This window comes from Rattus norvegicus, chromosome 1, assembly GCF_021556685.1.
Source record: "Rattus norvegicus strain SHRSP/BbbUtx chromosome 1, alternate assembly SHRSP_T2T, whole genome shotgun sequence".
Taxonomy (NCBI): Eukaryota; Metazoa; Chordata; class Mammalia; order Rodentia; family Muridae; genus Rattus; species Rattus norvegicus.
In genome coordinates, this window is record NC_141534.1 from 29,709,263 (window position 1) to 29,732,354 (window position 23,092).

The 23,092-nt window shown below is 38.3% G+C and overlaps 1 protein-coding gene across 3 annotated transcripts; it reads left to right on the forward strand.

Moving 5' to 3' along the window:
* The first annotated feature begins 5,955 nt into the window (after nt 1-5,955).
* Rnf146 (ring finger protein 146) lies at nt 5,956-22,801 on the forward strand. 3 transcript variants are annotated; one of them, XM_087552504.1, is made up of 4 exons: nt 5,956-6,015; nt 6,687-6,744; nt 15,593-15,702; nt 21,078-22,798. In XM_087552504.1, exons 3-4 carry the CDS (start codon nt 15,695-15,697, stop codon nt 22,135-22,137), a joined length of 1,068 nt encoding a protein of 355 aa, XP_087408630.1. In that variant the 5' UTR covers nt 5,956-6,015; nt 6,687-6,744; nt 15,593-15,694; the 3' UTR covers nt 22,138-22,798. The 3 variants fall into 3 exon arrangements, with proteins under 3 accessions (XP_087408630.1, XP_087408625.1, NP_001012060.2); XM_087552499.1 differs by lacking the exon at nt 6,687-6,744; NM_001012060.2 differs by lacking the exons at nt 5,956-6,015; nt 6,687-6,744 and adding an exon at nt 12,208-12,250 and having other exon boundaries at nt 21,078-22,801.
* Nucleotides 22,802-23,092: the final 291 nt, after the last annotated feature.

The window sequence follows — 23,092 nt, forward strand, 5'->3', positions numbered from 1 at the left end:
AGGATGAAAGGGAGAGAGCAGTGTCACTGTTCTTTGCAAAGAGGCCTCCAATGACCTAAATCCTGTCAGTAGCTCTTCTTAAAGATTTCTATAGCCTTCCGACCATACCAACCTAAGGCCTCAGCTTAAGCACATGCTATTTTCAGGAACATTCCAGATAGTTCCAGTGAACTATAGCAAAGATGGCATGGCCTCATGTAACGGAGATGCAGAAAACAAACAGACCTTAGGCCACGTTCATGAGGCTGTCTTTTGCCAGTATGAGTTTCACCTTTCCTCAGGATAGAAATATGAATGAGTCAGCTGCAGGTAGGACACTGATACCAACAGAGAATGTGTGTCCTCCATTCTCAGTAAAGGTTTAACACTTTCAATGGCAGCCTTTCCTTTTTTCAAACGCCCATGTCTTTTCAGACATTAGCACACTTGTGTACAGTCACTGGCTTAATCCATTTTATATGCGCCACTTACAAAAACAGTGTTTCCTAGAATTTCAAAGATCATAACAGAAATAAGGGAACATGGAGGTGACAGGGTCCTCTGGAGAAAAGAACCAGAGGGATATCTATAGCTGCATAGAAAGAGATAGATTACTAAGCAATGGTTCATGTGTGTACGGAGGCTCTAGCATTCAACAATCTGCCATCTGCTAGCCATAAGCCCAGGAAGTTGACATGGTCTCAACCCAAGTGTCTGAGAACCAGAGTCCATTGGCAGTAACAATGCAATAATAGCTAAGATTGTCCACCTGGATAAGTATTTTGTCAAGTTAACGAGTAGTGGTAATGCTTACCACTGGTTTATGGTTACACGCAGCAGAAGTGAAGTTTGCATATGTTAGTTAAATGAATGAACTGTTGTGTTTGTTAATGACAGTCTGGTCCCAAGACTCTCCATGTTCTTACTGCCTTTTAGTTGACTCATTCCTCGCAGCCAGGCTCCCTGAGATGCCCTGGATTCTTCACAAGCTCACGTTCAAGCACTGGTTCCCATGCCAAATTTCAAATATACTTCACTGAAATTATTATCATAATAATTTCTGTGACTGATAAGGAAGAAAAAGCAGAAGACAACATTCATTATGTTAGGTAAAAGGAAAAGAAAAAATATCCCGGCTAAATATTACTGACGACGTACTTCTACTTAAAGAAGCAAGCGCCATTTCATGACAAGAGGGATCAAGCCATAGTGTGGGGACCATGCTATGCTTCAGTCTGAGAGTAATTCTTCAATTAAAATAGAAGAGTTGGCTTTCCAAACTTCCCCTTTGCTTTATCCCTTTTCATCTGCTAGCTTTAATGACTGATGCATTCCTGAGTCTGTTTTGTTCTCCTTCCAGACAAATGAGAAAGCCGTGTCCACAGCTATCAGAGGATTACTTTCATGTGGAAAGAAATCTAGCTCACAATTACCTCCAGATTAGCACTCTCTTAAATACTTAAAAATTGCACAAGACCCCAAAGAACTTTCATTTGTATATCATTATTTACCAAATTAAAAAATGGAAACAAAAGATGGTTTAAAACTTACTAATTCACTCATAATCACATTGTTGCCATAAGTATATAAATATCATGTTGCGAAGTTTATTTCCAAAATAATGATAATTGAATGAGAAGAATGGCACTATTCTACATTTTCCAAATGTCTTTCATGCCTCACTTAATAGAAACAGTCAATTTCTCACATCTGCATCTATATTTACTATTTAGCTCCACCCTATATTTTGTAGATTCTGGGAAAAACTGGCTGTTTGACTGAACTAAACAAGGCTACTACAATCTCTGTATTATTAAGAAAAAAAGCATTTCTTTGTAGAGCCTCTGCAAGTATCAGAAAAGGCCCCAGGGTTCACTAAAGCTTCTAAAACCATTGCTTTCCACTGCAACGCACATGATTTTTATCTTGCTCATTTTATATATCTTTCAGAAAATAAAATATATTTTATTTTTCAGTTGAACAAGCAATGTAAGAAAATCTGACCCTTGGAGAGTTAGAGGGGATGGTGTCTGCAAGAATTACAACCTGAGGTTGGGGATTTAGCTCAGTGGTAGAGCGCTCGCCTAGCAAGCGCAAGGCCCTGAGTTCGGTCCCCAGCTCCAAAAAAAAAAAAAAAAAAAAAAAAGAATTACAACCTGAAGATGTTGGTATCCATCAAAGTCTTCTATAAACTGCTATGAAGAAGTAAATTCCCAATACAGGGACTTCTGAGAAGCTGGCTGCAACCCCTTTTAATTCAGTGACACAAAACAGAATGCCAATACAGGAACATTGTCATGAAAATATCTTCCATCTGTTAGGGTTTAATTTTATTCTTCAAGTAACTACTTTGAATGTTTCAGTCTTCAATCATGACTGGGAGGTAAGTACTTTAAAAACACTCCTGATAATGTTGGAAAAAATGTCATCTTGTATTATGCAAAGACAGGTATTCATCTGAATGCCTGAAGTATCTTTCAGAAAGTGAGGGCTGGTGGTGGTAAATAGTATTTTATAAACCCAGTGATTGTCTGCAGCTACGATTACTGATAAAGAATAAGTTCACCTTTTCCTTATATGTATTATTCAGCATGTCAAGGAGGGTATGCATACTTACATACATTTTCTCATGGTCGTACTTGGTCATCCACTTGAAGCTTTTGTGGGGAACTCGTCTAAATGACAGCAGGCACTATTCCTGCAATTGGTATATACATTTGCTACTTCTCCTGTTGTTGTGATAAAATAACTGAATAAAAAGGACTTAATAAAAAGTTGGTTTGGGCTCACAGTTCTAGGGTATAGTCCAGCAAGCCGGGAAGTAACAGCAGGTGACATTGTATCCTCAAGCAAGAAGCAGATACTGTGACTGCTGCTTGGATCTCTTTCTTTGACCAAGAGGACCCTTGCTCATGAAATGGTACCACCTACCTTTAGGACAGATCTTCCTACTTTAATTAACCTAATTATATAATCCAAATAGGTATGCCCAGAGATTTGTTTCCATGGTGATTCAAAAATCCCAGGAAGTTGAAAAGATTAACCAACATTTCATACAAATTAGATCACAAAGTCTTGCCGTTTTGAGTTCTATGCTTTGGCCCAGAGAAGAATGCAATGAATTTGGGTGAGTTAAACATAATGTTCATTACACTGGATGTATGCATACTGCTGTACAGATGAGAAAAATATGGGAAGAAGAACAAGAAATCACAGTGATGTGGCAGTTTGTATAGGGTGTTGTGGGAGCAGGAAGTGGACTGAGAGGTCTAGGAGGTCACAAAGGAGGGTGGGCACACAAAAGGAGGACCTTTGATTTGTCTTTGTGTTGGGAAGACAAAGGGGGTTGTGCATGTGTATTCAGAAGTATGGTGTGACCTCACTTAGTTTTAATGGTATGTGTATTTGTAATGGTATGTATATGCAATGTATATGTATATGTATGGGTCTGGTTTAGAGATACTGTGATTAAAGTCAGTATAAAAGTAGTAAAATCCTGAGTGTATTTTGAAGATGGAAAGAGTCAAGAAATTATTTGCAAAACATATATATATGAAAAAAAGGGAAAGAAACTAAAAATGGGTTGGGACACAGATACACAGAGGCATGTATTGACATGACAAAGGTTGTGGGAAAGGGCTGAATCTGAGAGAGTATTTTGTTAGGTTTCTGATACTTTATTTCTGTCTCACGTTTTTCAGTAAACAGACAAAATAAGACCACGACCACTTATACAGTCCATGAGTCTTATCACCCAGGGAGACTGAAAGGACTGCATAAAAAAAAAAAAAAAAAAAGCTTTTTCCTAATAGAGGTAGGGACCAGGCAACATATTTATGATCTGTCTGAGTTTTGCTTTCTCAAACAGGACTTCCTATGGAAGCCCCTTCCTAATCCAGAAATAAATTTGAGCATAAATCTTCATGGAGTCTCTACCTGAATTCAAACCCCAGTTGTGTGCCAAGCCTGTAAATGGAAATAGCAAAAGATCACACCAGACTATTGTAGGGAGTAGAAGAACACCCCCCAGAATAAGGCCTGTATAAGAACCTCTATTGTTTCTTCAAGCTTGGATCTTGAAGAAAATGTCAAATTTTTGCTATTATTTTGCTACTATAATATACACATATTGTATACCACTGGAATTAATCATAGGAAGATATGACAGGGAACTAAACTTAAAGTTAGATGGCATGTGTCCCAATATCTGTATATTAATAATGTTATAAAAATAGTATTATGGGGGCTGGATAAATGGCTTAGCGGTTAAGAGTCCTGTCTACTCTTTGAAAGGTCCTGAGTTCAATTCCCAGCAACCACAACCATCTATCCTACGCCCGCTTCTGGTGTGTCTGAAGATGCCTGCAGCATACTCACACATAAAATAATTCAAAGAAAGAAAAAAACACAAAAAATTAAAATAAAAATGATCGTACTTAAAAACACACAAAAATAGTATTACTTAGAAAAAATTGGTTGAAATAGCTGACACTAAGAGACTTTTACACACTTTGTGTGTGTGTTGTATGTATGTATGTATGTATGTATGTATGTATGTATGTATGTATTGTGTGCGTGTTTCCCTAAAAAAGCCACCCTTGTGTGGAAGATCCTGTGAACTGAGTGGCTGACTAAACTTCCTAACAGTGTTTCAGGAGAATGCTGAAAACAAGAACAAATATTTGTGTTCCTCCTCTCCCAAGTCTCCATAGTAACCATTTGATACTAATTCCTGTATCTTATGACCTAATATCTTTGTGACTGGTATGAATTGTTGAAACTTAGCTAGCCAGTGGCTTCCAACAACATTTTGAATCCCTCCCCACAACCCCTTCCTTAGAATGTTACTAGGGATTGAACCCAGATCCTCATGCATGATAAATCAACCCCCTACCACTGGATCCCTTTGAAACTAAGAATATTCTAACATCTGAAGCCTATGAAATAGACCTACATGCTTGCTCACACCCACCCACCTAGTCAATGTTCTATTCCTATCAATGTACATTGATATATAACCTTTTCTTTTGTGTCTATAAAAGTTGATATGATATTCCCTATAACAACTGGTTGAGTAACCCAAATCCATGCTCTGGATTTACAGCTTCTAATGTTGTTAACCAGATGAGCTCTTCCTTTGGATCAGAGGCTGTACTTTGTAGAGATCCTATAAATAATTACCCGGAACAGTTTTCAGTGTTTAATTGAAACAGTTAATGAAACCTCAAAATGCAACATTGTTGCAAGCACAATGCAACGGTTACAGAATGCGGAAATACTTTCAAAGGTGAAAAGGTCCCTCTGGTGCACTTTGTCCAACTTCAAGTAGAGAAAACTCGGTTCTGAAACAGACCATGTGCTTGTTAAAATGAACAAAGACTAGATTTTGATGTTTAACACCATATGCTTGCCATAAAGCTAACCCATGAAATTTATTCTAGATTCGTAGGACGATTCATTTCTTCTTTTAGCTTCCTATGATGTTAGGGTTCAAAAGACTTGTTGAGACCCCAGCACGCCCCCAGCCCCCCATTACATATCTAGCCATGTGTGAGATGAATAGATTGGAGCATCCCGGAGACCATTCAGTCCACGCAGTGCCTTTTCGGGTGCCTTGTTTATGAGGAACAGGCGGTAGTCTCTCGCTAGGGGCCAAAGGAAACTCAGGACTTGGTCCAAGGCTGGGTTTTGGGATGGCTCTTCTTCCTGGTCTTGAAGGTCTAGCTTCCTCGCGCAAGTCCCCGACATGTACCTCCGCCGGTTCGTAACCAGAAGGCCACAAGGTACGCCACGCAGAGAGTGAGCGAGAACCGGAACAGGGGTAGGGAACAGCCCGGTGCTAGCTAGTGGTAGAGAAGCTCAGCGTGCGGACTGCCGGCCCGGGACGCCGCTCACGGCAGGGGCGTGGCTTCCGTCGGCGCGGCCCCGCCCCTCGAGCGCCGGGCGGTCACGTGACGGCCGCGCGCGTTCCCGTCCGCTGCGGGCTCCGAAGCGGAGGAGAAAAGACTGCGAGGAGGCTGCGGCTGTGACCGAGAGGTGGGCGCCGGGCAGGACCTGTGAGGGTCGCGGGGGTTTATGGGCTGCGGGCCTCGGCGGGGGCGCTGCGGCTTCGTTGGCTGCGGGGCGGCGCTCGGAGTCCGCGGTGGGCGGCGGCGGGTCGGGGGCGGGTAGGACAGGGACGCCCTTGGCCAGCGCGGCCCGGACGGGCGCGCGGAGGGAGGCCGAGCTGGCGCAACCCGGACCGTGACGGGCGCGGCCCCGGCCATTACTGCGCAGGCAGGCCGGGCTGCGGGCAGCGTAAGCGGGCTCGACTGGGCCTCAGTCGGTCACCGGCTGCATGCTGTCTTCCGCCTGGCCTGCTGCTGCCGCCGCTGCTGCTGCCGCCGCCGCCGCTGCTGCTGCGCCTCTGGGTTTTGCCCAGCGCCTGGAGTCGTCCCCTCCTCCTTGCGCTGGCGGAAGCCGCAGAGCGTTCTTGTTTTGATGGCTCCCCAAACCCGAAACCACCCTGAGGTGTCGGAATACGAGTTGGGCCTCCCAAGCCGGGTGCATCTTGAGAGCCCCGGCTGTCGCTTTGTTCTGGTTGCTGGATGTGGACTTCTCTCCCTTACTCTCTACCCCATCTGAGAGTGCACGGGATCCCCATTGTTGTCGCTGTCTTATTTTCCTGGACTTTTCTTTTTTTATTTCTGTTTTTTTTTTTCTTTAAGAGAAAGGGCTGTGTGACATGTTTTTGAGGATATGGAAATGGAACCGTCCTCTAATTAGGTAAGATGTTCCCCAGTGTAAGTTAGCACACGCAATCTGACAACTACATTTTGTCTTTTCTCTGATTGCTCTTTAAGCTCTTCACAAGTTTTCAACATTTTGTTTTCTTTTTACAACATCGAAATACTAGAAAACTTAGGGAAGAAGAAAACAAAAAGGAACTAGAAAAGGCTTCGTCCTTTGATTGACATTTCAGGTGCCAGGGTGTATTCCTCGCCTCCCTCTCCTCTGTGTGTGTTTTGTGTGTGTGTGTGTGTGTGTGTGTGTGTGTGTGTGTGTGTGTGTATGTGTGTGTGTTGTTTTGCAAACTGGATGTGCACTCGGAGCTTGGGCATTGAAAGGCATTTATTGTCGAATGCGTAGAACACAACAATAAATGATCTGTATTAGACTTATTAGACTTTTAAAGGGCGTGACTTATTAAAAAACAAATGAAGAAAACGACCCACACAGACTAGTAGTTATAGCGTGTAAAGCGTCCGGGAGCTATGAAAATAGGTCAAACAAATCTCATTTTAGAGAAAACTCAAGAGTAACTGCTACACTAAAGATGGAGTTGTGGATGTGTTTGCTTGGATCTTGGATATCATAGAGTTAAACACTCCGGTTTATTTAAATGGGCCTGTGTAATGTGGGCAAAATGAAAACCTTAAAAACTTAAACATTTTATGCTGTTTAAGAACTGAGTAGAGTTGTAGACATGGGGAAATGACCCAAATAACTGGTCATTAGATAAGAGGAATGAGAAAATAAATATTTTTTTGTAGGAGACATGTCAGGTGGTAAAGTGCCACTTTTGAACTACTGTTGTGGGGGGTTGTTTTTTTGGATCCAAGGTCATTCCTTGACTTGGAAGAAGGTAATAATGGATGGACAGAACCTTTTCATATCCATCTGTTGAAAACATATTTTCTGTTAACCATATATGAATTTGAAGGATTTATCCCATTTTCCTGTCAGTATTAGAGATGGAAGATACCTAGTCTTTTCTACCCACCCCCCACCCTCTTGCTTGGTTGCCTTCTCCATCACAGAGTGAATCTGGGTAACTGCTGGGTGGATTAGAAACAGTCTTTTTGAGCATAGACACTATGTTTACATTAGGCTATGGCTTCCTCAGCTTTTTTATACACTCTCATTTACCTTTCTAGTTACTTAATACAAAGCCTATTGTTGAAAGCCTGTTAATTAAAACGTTTAGAGTTGTTGATTAAAGAGAGGAGAGCGAAGTAATAAAAGCATTGGGATGAGTTGATGAAGGTCACACATCTAGTTAATAAGAGGACTTTCTGATTTACAAAATGTTTGCCGGCCCGAAACATCTGTTAGATGAGATTACATGTATTAAATGTAAACATAAGTTGACATTTCTATCTCATGAGTTAATGAAATAAAGACAAAGCCCACTCTAGGAATTTAAAGAAGGAATTTAAAGGCTTACACTTAAATATGAGGCCTGAGACAGAAGTAAATCGAGTCATAGGATGATGCTTGTTAAGGGCAGTCATACATGAGACAAAAAGATCCCTCAAAAGTGTCGAACCTCATTTAACTCAAGTGAGTTTTGACAGAACACTTGTTTCCCAGCTTTTAGACTTTTAAAGAAAGCTGATTTGATGATGAAGTACAAGAATTGATACATTGTAACAGTACATGCTTAAAATTTGAGAATCTTAAATTTTAAGATGTGTTTGTCTAATCCCACCTATACACACACACACACACACACACACACACACTCTCACACAGATATAATGAGGTTTGAAGTAGTTCCCCTATCATTGATCATTGATATGTTTTCTATACAATATATTCTGTTTTAAGTAACTCTTACTTCATTACCCCTTAACTTTAAATAGGAAAAGCAGAAAATAGTCAAGTGTATGTAATTTGACATTTATATTTTTATTTATATTGTGATATGTTCATCTTTTTCTTTGATTCATTTTTTTAAGAGCCAATATTTTATTCAAGTTTATTATCTAGGGACAATGGAATTTTAAAAAGTTTGGCTATCTTAAAATTAATCCTAATTATTTACATTATTAATCCTAATATTAATCCTAAGTATTTACACTAGGTATTAAAGTGTAGTCAGATAATTATGACTTGAACTTCTTTAGTGGTTACAATTTTAAAGAAATAAAATATGACTATTTTTCAGTTTTTTAATTTAGCTGGATTAATGGATAAAGACATAAATTAACTACTAATCTATAAACATTTATTATAAAATCAGTCTCACTTTTTCTTCCACAGTTGCTAAAGAACTTTGTTTCTTTTCTGTTTTCATATTACTTTATTCATTTGTATTGAAGTTGCTATAATTTAAAAATCATCGTGGGAGGAATTATGTATATTTCAATTGTATATGTTTGCTAGATTATTTTTAGCCCTTAGTTTAATGCCCTCCCCTCCCCCGGCTTTAAAAATCCTCTTTTGAGTAAAATAAAAATACCTTTTTTGATTGGAAATACATCTTGTTTGAAATAATGTGAAAATTATTCGCGGGCATCTTCATCTGACCCTGAGTGTAACATGACCTGTTTACCCTGGTTTTGCCTTTTGATATTATAGTCTGCAAGATTGTAGTTAATGCATCAGTTTGGCACCTAAACCTATCACAACACAATGTATATAGGGGTTTTTTGTTTGTTTTGTTTCTCTGATTGTTTGATCTGTATTTAGCATGTTGTTCAGTTTTTCTGTTCAGCAAATAACAGTTTGTCAGCTTCATGTTCTAAGGGAGGTGTTAATACACAAGACATTGTAGATCCACTCTGGTGGGCATGGTAGACTCCTGGAGCACTTAGTACTCATCAGGTGTGAGTTGTGCAGAATATAAAGTATACATGAATTTCAGAGTATACACACACACACAAATGTATTCTATTAATGATTTTATATTGGATACATATTGAGGTGATAATACTGAAGATACATTGAATTTTATAAAATACACCTTAAAATTAATATAACCTGTTTCTTTTTATTACCTTAATATAACTAGTAAAAAATTTGAAATTAGATACTGGCTTATAAGATAATGTTAGTTTTTCCTAAGAAAAATGTTGTTTCTTTGTGGTGCTTTCTTTTTCTTTTTCTTTTTTTCTTCTTTTTCTTCTTATGAGTGTGTGTGTTTTGAGATAAAGCCTTACAGTTTTGTTTTTCTTTTTGTTTGTTCATTTATTTATTTCTTCTTAAAGATGTACACTTGAATTTGAATCCCATCTTAAAGTATCATTTGTTTCTAGACTTTCAGTTAGCCAGATACCTTCTGAGCTTGGTGTGCCTTCTTTGTAAATTGTATAGTCCCAATCTTAAGGCTGTTTTGAGGATGCAATGGCCAAACTGATTACTGGTGTTTCCCCGACTTTAGTGGAGATTACACTCTAGTCTGGGTTTCAGATTGTCATTTCCAAGGAATGCCCTGGTGGTGCTGATGCTGGTCCTTGAGACCTAGATTTTTGTAAGCATTTTAGTTCATTTTCCTTCCCCCAAATTTTATAATCCATTTTGTCTCAATTTTGAAAATTCTATGAGATACACAAATTATAAAAGTTACGGTAGCCTGAAAGGTTTTAGAAAATATACGCTCTGTGCCCTGCAGAGGTCCTGTTTACATTTGTAAAGTTATCTTCATTTAGCTGGAGTCAGGTTTGTTGATGGAATACTTGACAGAGTTTGTCTATGAGAGCCAGAGACTTTGAAACAGTTGTAAGGATGCATTGAATAAATAGTGGTAGTATTTGAGTTTACCATATTGTTAATGATCTTTGGAGGAAGTAATAAAATCAATAGCTTAAAAATTTGTGAAAAGAATTTTTAAAAGTTCTATCTTTTATATTTTAGGACAGAATATAGAGTATAAAAGATGTATCAGGCAAAGTAAATGTATTTTGACCATATTTTGAAAATATATCATTGTATAACTATATATTAACTGATATAAAAATGAGAAATCATGCGGGGATGTTCCTTGTCGTCCTTTAGGAATGCTTTTTTAAATTGCTAACCCTAAATACAGTAGATAGGTATGGTAAGGTAAGTGTTCTTTTAAGGACAGGATAAAGTTGGGGTGAGAAAATGGCCTTGTTCTAGTAGATTCTCACTGGTGGCTAGGCTAGTTCTGTAAAAGACTACAACCTACTTAGGTGTCCAAATGCAGGCAGTCTTAAAGATTTATATGGGTTTTTCCGAAACCTCTTTGCTTCTGTTTACTTTGTTTGTTTGTTTGTTTGTTTGTTAAGTAAAATCAGTTGTAGAGAGAAAATTTTTATGGACAAGATGGTTAAGTGGATAGGCGGGAACAGTTGGTATTTGTTTTTCTCTGTATTTCAATGGGAGGAAAAGGGCACCTTTCCTACTTCTAAGCAATGATTTGCTAAAGTTTTTTATAAGAAATACGTGACCAAATTTTACAGGCAAGAATCTTACCATCTAGTTATCTATTCTTGGAATTGTATCTGCATTCTGGACACTCCTTAAGTAGTCATTAGCCAGGTGAATTTTGTGCTTGCTAAAAGATAGATGACAGATTCTATAACTGAGGCTGGAATGCTTAGTTATATCATAGGTTCTTTAAAGAATTCTCTAACTTTATGTATTTGGCAATTTCCAGAAAAGTACCTTCTTCTTGAGGAAACTCAGGTATTTTATGTGACTTAAGTATTGTAATATTTAAACAAATCAGTTGAAATCAACACAAATTAATTGGCAGTTTACTAACCATTTGAAGATATAACATCTGTCGTGTTCTCATGGTTCTGTGAAAAAAGTCAGGGCATAAATTAATAATGCCAATATTCATGTTAAGTTCTATAATAGAAAAATACATAAAATACAAGAGAAGTAGTTTGGGTGACTATTTCTGTGTAGTGCAGTAAACATCATCGGGCATTTTATAAGCTGTGAAAGAGGAAGACTTTTAAAGGTAGGAGGATACACAGACTTATCAGGAGCTCTTTGGAGCATTGAGTACTTTGGTGTAACTTTGGTATTAATGTGGAAGGCTGGTTGCCAAGGATAAATAAGAGGGACTTCTTTATTTAGAGTTCAGAGACCTAAAGCCTTTGTTTTCCTAAGGAGTTTGCCTTTATTGAATAGACTGGAAAACTAAAATTTGGCTTCGAGTTTAGGAGGACCATGATCCATTTCTTTCAGTGTATTTAAGGCTGGTTACATAATAGTACATAGGAAATTCCCAGACTGTTCAGTATACAAAATGACAGGATTTAGTGTGACAATATGGAGGGCTAGAGAAGGTAGTAATAGTATCTCTATGTCTCTGACCAGTAAGTGGCTAAGGCATGGAAACTGAAGTGGCACATTGCAAAATTCAGCAGAGGTAGGGGTTCATATAACCACACAGAGATGAAAACAGGGGTTTTGTTAGGGAAGAACTTTCAGATGATTCTAGATTGGTCAGGAAAGGAAATGACATCAGGAACTGTATAAAGGAAAGAAGATGAGGAAGTGGCCAGAGGTCTCCATAACTAAAGAACAGGTGTGGGAATGCGAACTGATGAGAAGGGCCAGCGCTTGTGGTCTGAGAATGCGATTGTGACTTGTTTTAGATGACAGTGCCAAGTGGCACTTTATTGCTGAGAGGAAGTAAAGTGATTTGAATTTGGGAGTTCAGAAGTTGAAAATAAAGGGCAGTTTTATGTTTTTTAGACTCATTTCAGCCTAGAATCTGCAGTGGGAGGGCCCCAAAATGCATACTTTTAAGAAGCTATGTACTTGTTTCTAATAAATGGATATTGGAGCATGATTTAAGGACATCTGAGAAGCTGGGCTGTTCGTTCTCAAGGACAGTTAAGTTGGTTTGTGGGGCTGTCAGCAGATAGCATGAAGAGGATGATATGTAGTGAAATGGTGAAGTTAAGCACAGCCAGTGGTAGAGTCTCAAAGAAAGCCAAATTGGTACGATAGAATGGCTCTCTCTGATCTGCAGATGGCATTGTGAGAAAATGAGCAGTGTCTGTTTTGAGTAGGCTGTGGGAGGGATATGCATTGATATTCCTGTGTGGTATCACTAAACTTTTACACACCACAAAGGCAGAGTATAAAAGCTGGTAGGAAGAATAGAATAGTGGCAGCCATGTTATCTAAAGCCAGAATAAACTGAAACACATTTAGTAGAAATGCTGTTTAGCCAGTTACATAGAAAATTCTTTGGCCTTGAAACAGATTCATTGTTCTCTTACACATTGGTGGGGAAAGCAGGCTTCTATTCAGAGGTCATAAGTGCTACATTTACTTTTAACTATCAGAATCTTAGGTTAAAAAGATAATTGCCAGCCCTGAGAGACTTAAGGAACTGAATGAAACAGGATCCATGTCTCTCCTCTCTTAGATTTACTTACTATGTGGTTGGCCAATTCTTTAGTGATCATGTGCAGGATGTTACGCAGGTTCTACGTGGAATGATGTGCCTCTTGAAGTAGGCAACCCACAGGAAGGAATACTATATGACAACAGCTAAAGGGCGGGTGGTGTTTTTGATTTTCTGGACAGGAGGTAGCTTGAGTAAAAGTTGCCATAAAGGTAGTAAAATAAATAACAGCACCCATGAGTTAATGTGCTAATGGCACCTGTGTAGGAAGGCAGTGATGCTGACTCAGTATTAAGAATGGGCTACTGACATTTTGTTGCTGCTTTGACTGGGTTCATACAGAACTTGATTATTTTACTCAAAACATGTTTTGTAGTAAAATTGTAAGAAACAAGAGATACTCTTTAATTATTTTTAAGTGTACACTCAGTAGAGCTAATTTTATTGACAGTGTTGGAAGCCATCCTTACTATGTATTTCTGGAAATATTTCATATTCCGGACAGAAACTATGTACTTTTGAGGCAGGAGCTCCCTGTTCGCTCTTCATTTTGGTCTCTGATGACCCTTAAGTTGATCTCTGAAGTTCTCCATTCATTCAGGACTAAATACAGTATTTTTCCCTTTATGTCTGGTTCATTTGACTTTAGCAACATGTTTCCGTGTTACATTTATAGTGGACAAACTTCATTCTTTTGTTCTGAATACTGCAATACTGTGTTTTCTCTATCCATTCATCTGCAAAGAGACATGCGTGTTCATCTTTTGACTGTAATTCTGTTATTGACTTTGGCGTATGAAAGTCTGAGTCCTAGTATTCTTTTGTTTTATATAGATCTAGCAGTAGAATTGCTGGGGTGTATAGTAATTATAGATCCACATGAGTGACATCATATTACACTTATACTAGCACTCACTAAAGGTCTAACTTTACTGCATCCTTAGCCACATGTATTTTTACTTTGCTGTAGGTCTGAGTTACATTTTCCTAATGACTAAGACTGAATACCTTTTCATGTGTTCATTGATCATTTTCTTATAAAGAATGAGTTATCAAGCCTGTTTCTTATTTATTTTTGTTTTTTCCATTGAGGTGTAGGAATTAAGTAGTCTGAAAATTAAGTCTTTATTTTCAAAAATCTCCATTTCTATAAGTTGTCAATTTTTTCTTTACATTTTGATAAGGTCAAATTTATATATTCCTTTGTTCTCTATACTATTGGTGTTATGTGTCCCAATGGTGTTACGTGTTCCAATGCTTAAAGAATTTGCGTTCTATTGGCTTCTAACATTTTAAGGATTGGATTATGATAATTAGGTCATTGATCTGCTTTGATTAATTTTTATATATTGTGTGAAGTGTGGCTTGACTTGGTTGCATGTCTAAATCGGGTTGTCTCAGTGTTGAGACATACTCTTTTTCTATTGAATGGGCTTGATACACTTTCCCAAAGATCATTTGGCTATGTAATATGTTTATGCATTTGTTGAAAAGATTTATTTACGTATTTTATGTGAATGTGCTTATATAAGTTTATGTATATCACATACATATAACAGCCTATGGAGGCCAAAAGAGGGCATTAGATTTCATATAACTGACAGTATAGGTTGATGTGAGCTGTTGTGTGGGTGCTGAGACTGCTCCCCGCCCCCAAACCAGGGACCGCTGCAAGAAACAGTAAGTGCTCTTAACTGCTGAGCCATCTGTTTTCGTGATTCATAATTGTATTTTATTGATGTATTTATCTTATAATTCCATACCACAGTATCTTAGTATTGTTCTGTAGTGTTGGGATGTGGCAACGTTGAACTTTGCTCTTATTTTTAAAGATTCTTTGAGCTAATTTGATGTGAATTTAAGGACTAGCTTTTCTTTTTATGCAAAAAGACTGGTAAGATTTTAGTAGGAATTTATTCAGTCTGTAGACCACTCTGAGGCATATTTGTCTTCTCATGGTCTGCAGGTTATGATCAATCACTGGCTGCCTCTTTTTTTTTTACACTTACTAGTCCTATTTTATTTGTGCCATTTTTTTTTCATTTTTCAGACAAGCTTTGGTTAAGTCAGTCCAAAGCTAAATTATTACTTTCAATGTTTTTTTCTGTAATTTCCATTTTGTTGACTGCTATTACATAGAAACACACTACTGTGTTCTGTTGTTGGTTGGTTGATTGAGGTGCATGGTGTGTGTGTGTGTGTGTGTGTGTGTGACTTACAATCTACAATTTTGCTGGACTTGGTTATTTAACTTCTCCTTATAGAGAAAATGAGTTTTTTTTCTATCAGCAAAAGTGAACAATGTATTTTAAGACCTTATTCTTTTACTTTTTCTGCTAGATCTTCCATTGTGTTGACAGCAGTGGTAAAAGGGAGCACCCTTGTTCCTTGTCTTCAATTTTATTTTAACTTTAAAAATTGTCAGTATATTTAGTTAAAGGATCATAACTAACTAATTCTATTGATCTTAGTTTGTAGAGGGATTGATATTGATACTGTTTCTCTTTGCAGCACAGAGAATGAACCAGCCTTGCAGGAGAAAACACTACAAATTAGCTGACAGCTGGTAGAGAAGATGCTCTATTTCTGTGCTCAGTGCCTGTGGGATCTGTGATGGAAATGTGAGTATAGCCTCTAGAGCATCACAGCTTTGCCGAAGCTCCAATGGAGCAAGATGAATGCAGAAAAAAATGCTTGTGTTTAGTGTTAATTGTTCAAAATGAAATTTTATTGACTTACTAGTGCTTTTATAGAGAAAGCAGGCCCATGCATACTAAATGAGTACAATCAAGACTTCTAAGTTCCCACATAGGGATACTATGGCAAGTTAAGTCTAAAAAGCTGGAGGCCTAGGTTTTCCACCTTTGGTTTACATAGTAATTTACTTAAATAACCAAGGTAAGAAATTTCAGTTTTTATTAAGATGAGAAAGATTTCTGGAGTTTGGAACTAATTACTAAAAGTTTGATTCATGAATTTAAAGACTTTTCATATGTATTATACTTGTGTTTAGATTTAGAAATTAGTATATCATTTTTGTTCATATTAATTGGTCTAATTTGTATTTTATTAGTTGTATTTTCCTGTCATTTAGGCTTGTGTAATATGCCTTCAGGGGTTTGACAACCTTGACCCTGATCATACTAAAGTTCATTATATTTTGATGAAATACTTCCTATAATCAACACTATAGTTCTAGATCATGGGAAAGGAAAGTATGTTGACTTTCAATTTGATTCCTGGACCCAAGGAACTTTTGCAGATACTATTTCACAGTCTCCAAGTTGGACACAGAAACTAGTTTGTTACCCCCTTTTTCAATATAATAACGCTGCAATTAACAGTATGACAGTATCATTCTTTGTCAGTGTAGAGAATTTGTTAAGAGAGAAATGGTACCATGTGATTTTCTTTTAAATTAGAACCAGTGAGTCTTGTTTAGTGTGTACTCCTACTCCATAGCCAACACACAGACATAACTGGAGATCAAATTCAGGACCTTGGCCTTGTGCTTGCTAGGCAAACTCCCTATACCTGAGGCAGACACCTCCTTCCCAACCATTTGTGTGTATGGGTGGGATTAATCTTGTATGTCTGTAGATGTTGGTCACCAGAGAACTGACTGTAGCCTAGTAAATGAGACAAATATGTTACCAATTAAATGGTAGTGCAGGTACCAATTTGAGATAAAAATAAGATGCTTTTGGAGCTGGGAAGAAGAAATTAGTATCATGTAAAGAACTGAGAGGCAGAGTACAAGAAAGGGGTACAGATGCCTGACATTTAGGTGCTGTAGACGAGCAAGAACTGATAATATATATAAGAAAAAGTAGAAGAAAGAACATCAGAGTTAAAGGAGTGAACATTTACTTAATCCTTTGTATATTACCAGGAGTCCAGTGTCTACTTTCCTTGGATTGCTAAATTTAATCACTAAATGTAAGAGTAGCCTTATGTATGTTGAAGAAGCAGAATTAGAGAAAGTAAGTCATTTCCCTATGACAGTGTTTACCAAATTTCTCTTAAGTATAATCCCTTGGGACATGTGTAGTTATATGTATAGTAAGGTCTTTATGTCTGGTTTTGAGTGAAATGTTTCAGCAAAGCCTTTGCTATGTTTGTGCTAATCGGTAGAGGCTGAGAAATTGTTTGAGACTGTTTGAACCTTGAAGAAATGTTGCCTCCCTGGAAAATCTGCAGTTGGTGTATGTGAGAGTTTACAGCGGCACAGATCTTGGTCTGAAGACTCCTGCAAACCTGGGGTTCTTACTTGTGACTATGGCTGGCCATGGTCAGAGTCTGCGATTTGTGTGGGTTGTCTGCTGTCGTGAGGGGCAAGGGCAAGATAGCATTGGTAGTTGGAACTTTTCCCCACACTGATAAACCTTGTATGGGGCTTGAATAAAATGACTGGTGTGTGCTAGCTGGGGTCAGTCTTTTCTAAGAAGGATGATCCCCTCTCCTACTTTGGGAAATGAATTCTTAGCACCTCGGTGAGCTTCTCTTTCTACTGTAGCACCTATACCAACATCATTCAGTAGACACTTACTAAAAACGACAGACTATTGAACCCAAATCCAGACCCCGAGGTTCAGAAAGAGCACACTAGTTAATTCCTTTTGTTAGGCAAATTTAGTAAGTGTTAACATAAAGAAAAATGGTATAGCTATGATTTTAACTGTTTCAATGTAGTTTTATGCTTGGGAACTTCCATTGCATTATGTATACAGAAGGACATTCTTAAAGGCTGAGAGATGTCTAATGAGCATGGCTGAGCAGAGATGAAGCCAGAAAGAGAGAAGACTGCAGTCTATTGGAAGGTTTGTGTTTTGTGCAAGGGGTAGTTAAGGGTCCGGAATTAGGTTCACAGGTTTTGGGATGAAGAGGCACTCTTAAGTGAATTGCAGCTGGAGATTAGGTGAGCACTAAAAATGTTGATTTATCCAAAGTGGAGGAAAAAAAAAAAAAAAAAGAAACAATATACAGGATTTGGGGATCAGATAAGTTTGTTTTTTAGTCACATTAAATTTCAAGTGCCTAGAGAGTTTTGAGGTGCAATTTTAGAATACCGAATAAGAAATACAGGTCTGAGGTGGACCATTTCCAGATGTGAGGTGTGAGAAATCACATAGTCCCCATACCCATGAGATACTCAGAATACTGACCAAGCATGTGATGTATACAACAGAGACTACTTGTAGAGTCTTGAAGGAGTACTGATATTGAAGGGGTACTAGAGAAAAGGGGGAAAGAAACTTAGATGAATTGAAAATGTGCTAAAATCCAAATGAAAAACATAAGGTTTTAGAAAAAGAATGGGTTCAAGTTATTAAGGTATAGGTCATTAATTTTGAGTTGCTAGTCAGAGTTCTAAAGGAGTTAGAGCGTGGTGCTGATTACAAAAGCTAAGGGGTTAGTTTTGCAAATGGCTGGCAGAACCCCAGCCTGAACCAGGAGTAAATGACAGTAAGGCAGACTGCAAGCACAGTGTGTTTTGCCAGTGATTCTTTGGCTGTGTAACTGACAGGAGTCAGTGTCTCATAACTAAGAGGGGTGAGGAAATCTCGTTGCCTCTTTGGGGCAACAGTTAATAAAGATGTCTTGACTAAGTTACTGGGAACAAATTCTCTGACTGCTAAAGCAGAATCAGTGAGTGGAGCTACACAGCGTAACTTAGGGGTTTTCTACTTTAACTTACGTTGGCTGACATCCCTCTTGCCTTTGGGGGTGGGGGGATAGCTATTTCGTGTCTTCCTCTGGGCATTTTTGAATCTCTTACAAGCTGTTATGATTTGAAGTGTTGAATAACACAAGGTTTTTGTACCTGTTTTTCCTGCTCAAACCTTGTTTTTAAGAACCATGTATGTGTTGCTGACTCATAACTGGATGGTTATATATGTGGACCAATTTTAACTTTTTAAATAAGATTCCATCACATTCTTTATAAGATTGTGACCTAAAACCTGTTTAAGACCTATTAGCAGTGAGAAAAAGTGTCTTAGCTGATTAAGGGCAGACAAGTTTTTGCACACTTCCTACAAAATACATGTTATACATTGAATGTGTCTCCTCCCTACAGGTAACCATTTCCTTCTTTGTACTCCCCGGTGTTCTTGTGCTCAGCTCATAAAGAGTTTGCTGTACAAATGTAAGGATCATAGCTCGGATCCTTGGCACCCACAAAAATGCAGGGTGGGTAAGGTAGCTTGTAATTTCAGCACTTGGAATGAAGGTAGAGACAACATCCCGAGAGCACGCTGGCCAGCCAGACTGCCGTATGCTGAGCTGTAGTTTTGTTCATCCCGAGAGCACGCTGGCCAGCCAGACTGCCGTATGCTGAGCTGTAGTTTTGTTCAGAGACACTGCCTCATGAAAAGGTGGAGAGCAATTGAGAAAGACTTCTGAAGTCAACCTTGGGTCTCTATGTGCACAGACCACATACATGGGTTCACATGTGCACATGCACACACATAGGAAAAAAAGGAATTTCATTAGAATTAATTTGTCTGATTTAAATATCAAGGAGTGACGTTCTCTGAAACCCTAACAAAAAGTATACATAGTTCATTTGAGTTAGCAAGGAGAGATATAGATGGTGTTGATCACTGAGGAGTTAACAAGCATTTGCTTATACTTATAAATTCTTTTGTTTCAAATTAGATCTTTGAAAGCATGACAAAATAATTTGAAGCACCTAGAGTGAGAAATACATTAAGTTCTATTTGCTTAATTAATTTTGAACAAGTTAGAAGTTACTTTCCTGATTTCTATAACCTAAAATTTCTGGAAAGGGGGTTTGATAATGTCTAAGTGTTGAAAAATAATATATACATTAAGCATTTTCATCATTACTTTCTGTAAGTACTGTGTATGTGCTTTCCTTTTGAGTTCAGTCTAATTTACAAGTTTGTATAATTTTGAACATGTATCTTGCAAAAACCAGTGTTATAGGAAAGGATTTAAGGGAAGGATAAAAGGAAAAAGGATGTGAGTGAAAGGCAAAGGGTATCCTTCCTCAGTTTTGAAAGTGTCAGAATTTATTGGCTATCCCTTTTATAGGCCCCTGGACCTAGCTTGCAGTGATCTAGGACTAAAGCAGAAGTCCTTACAATGGTGTAATTGGAATGGTTTGTGTGTAACGTGACAGAATGAAATGGTAAAGGTGTCACTCATTTAAACAGCAATTTATTTCCTGATTTCTAATCTCTGGGATTGTCATCTCCATTCTTCAGTCTTTTTTTCCCATCTCATATATTTTCTTCTTACCTGCGGTTTTCTATCTATGGAATAACAATCAAGTCATGTTTCTTTAGCCTAGTAAAATAAGGCTTTTATGATTTGTTTCCAGGCTGACTTCAGTCTCCTTGATGGTCTACTTGACTCAGGACTTTGTTCAGCTGAGATCTCCACCATCCAGCCCCCCAACCTGCCCATCTCAAACTTCCTAACTTACGTCCATTCATCTCTGCTCACTGCTGTTACTGTCTTAACATTCTTTTCTTTTTCAGGAAAGTTCAGCTTTAATTAATTTCTTCTGCAAATTGCTGTTGTCTGGAGTTATAATTTGAAGAACCTCACTGTTTTTCTACTCTTCATACAGATTCTGAAGCCAACTTGGAGTAGATTTCATGTTTTTAAATGTTTGCTTTTAATTCTGTTTTAGTATTTAAGATATGCTGTGTATGCTTTGGTTTATTTTTGCAGTTTTCCCTAATAACTATACTTTTCATTGGTTCCTGTATCAGCATACATCTATAAATGAAAAAGATTTTTTATATATATTGAGTTTTTCCTATTTTCTTTCACTTTCCTACCCATGTTTATGCAGTAAGCGCACTATATAGCCCAGCCTGACTTTAAATTTCCTGGTCTATTCATTTTTTTTTATGTCTTGCATAGCATGTGGTTTACATGGAATGGGTTTACTGGGTATTTTCTGAACTAGTATAAGAAAAGTTTAAATCTGATTTCAACTTTTTTCTTCTCATTTCCATAGGATGGCCGGCTGTGGTGAAATTGATCACTCACTAAATATGCTTCCTACCAATAAGAAGGCGAGTGAGACCTGTTCTAACACTGCACCTTCTCTAACAGTTCCCGAGTGTGCCATTTGTCTACAAACATGTGTTCATCCAGTCAGTCTGCCCTGTAAGCATGTTTTCTGTTATCTGTGTGTAAAGGGCGCTTCATGGCTCGGGAAGCGATGTGCTCTTTGTCGGCAAGAGATTCCTGAGGATTTTCTTGACAAGCCAACCTTGTTGTCACCAGAAGAACTTAAGGCTGCAAGCAGAGGAAATGGTGAATATGTGTGGTATTATGAAGGAAGAAATGGATGGTGGCAGTATGATGAGCGCACCAGTCGGGAGCTAGAAGATGCTTTTTCCAAAGGTAAAAAGAACACGGAAATGTTAATTGCTGGATTTCTGTACGTTGCTGATCTTGAAAACATGGTTCAATATAGGAGAAATGAACATGGACGTCGCAGAAAGATTAAAAGAGATATAATAGATATACCAAAGAAGGGAGTGGCTGGACTTCGGCTGGACTGTGACAGCAACACTGTAAATCTAGCCAGAGAGAGTTCTGCCGATGGTGCGGACAGTGGGTCAGCACACACTGGAGCTTCTGTGCAGCTTCCAGTGCCATCTTCTACAAGGCCTCTAACATCAGTCGATGGTCAGTTAACCAGCCCTGTAACACCGTCCCCTGATGCAGGCGCTTCTTTGGAAGACTCTTTTGCTCATTTACAACTCAGTGGAGACAGCATAGCTGAAAGGAGTCATAGAGGTGAAGGAGAAGAAGATCACGAATCACCATCTTCTGGTAGAGTACCAGATACGTCCACTGAAGAAACAGAGTCGGATGCCAGTAGTGATATTGAGGATGCCCCTGTGGTGGTTGCACAGCACTCCTTGACCCAACAGAGACTTTTGGTTTCAAGTGCAAATCAGACAGTAGCTGAACGGTCTGACCGACCAGTTGCAGGGGGTGGGACCATGAGTGTCAATGTCAGATCCAGAAGGCCTGACGGACAGTGCACAGTGACAGAGGTTTAAACAGATGTCTTCAGCACCACACTCAAGGGTCAAATGAATACCTGTAAATTTCTGCCCACATAACATTATACTCATCCTTAGTAGTACATTGTGGGAGTTGGGGTGGGAAGGGATATGGGAAGGACAGACCTGAAATTAAAATGTCTAACATGTCTCTGCTGAAATTTATTTAATGTGAGGAATTGGGGTGTTGATAGTTGAGAGCTGTTCAGTATAACACAGTTTTCTTGGCATCTGTTTACATTAGAGTGTTTGTTTTTTAAAGTCTTTAGTTCTTTTGGCTAGTGTGTCCCCGTGCATTAATGGCTCTCATCTGACTCTTGCACTACCTTATTTTTCTGCATGGATTGGTATAAAATCTTCACTAAAATTTGGCATCTGTGAGATACTTGGTATCATGAGCAGGAAGCTTAATGTGGAAAAGAGATGTGAATTTGGGAGTTAAAAATAGATGACTAACAACTACTTTACAGTTGGTCTCACTAAGATAGAAATGTCAAGCTGTAGCTATTAAGTTTCAGACTCTATAACATACTTCATGGTGTTCCTTTCCATAAGGTTTGCTGTCTTGTCCTTGTACTTGGAGGTTTCTCTTAGTCTGCATTTTTCTTTTTGATTAAAAACACTTTATAATTTAATAAATACTAGAATTTATCAGAAATAATTTGTTTCTTGTTTGAGTCTGGAAAAGGGATGGGGGCACTGATATTTGTGACTAAAGAGCTTTTGAAAAGGTGAGGTTTGAATTGATTGTATTCTATTCAAACTTTCCCTTACTCAGAAGTCTGATTCCATCAGAAAAGAATATGGAAAGAGAAGCTATCAACGGGCACTGCGTTTGGAATAAACAGATGTGGAAAAAGATCCAAAGGCCATGAGATTTAAATTTCTCAAGCAGCTAATACAATTAATTTACATTTGTCGTTACCAGTCTCTGTCAGTGGTATTACTGTGT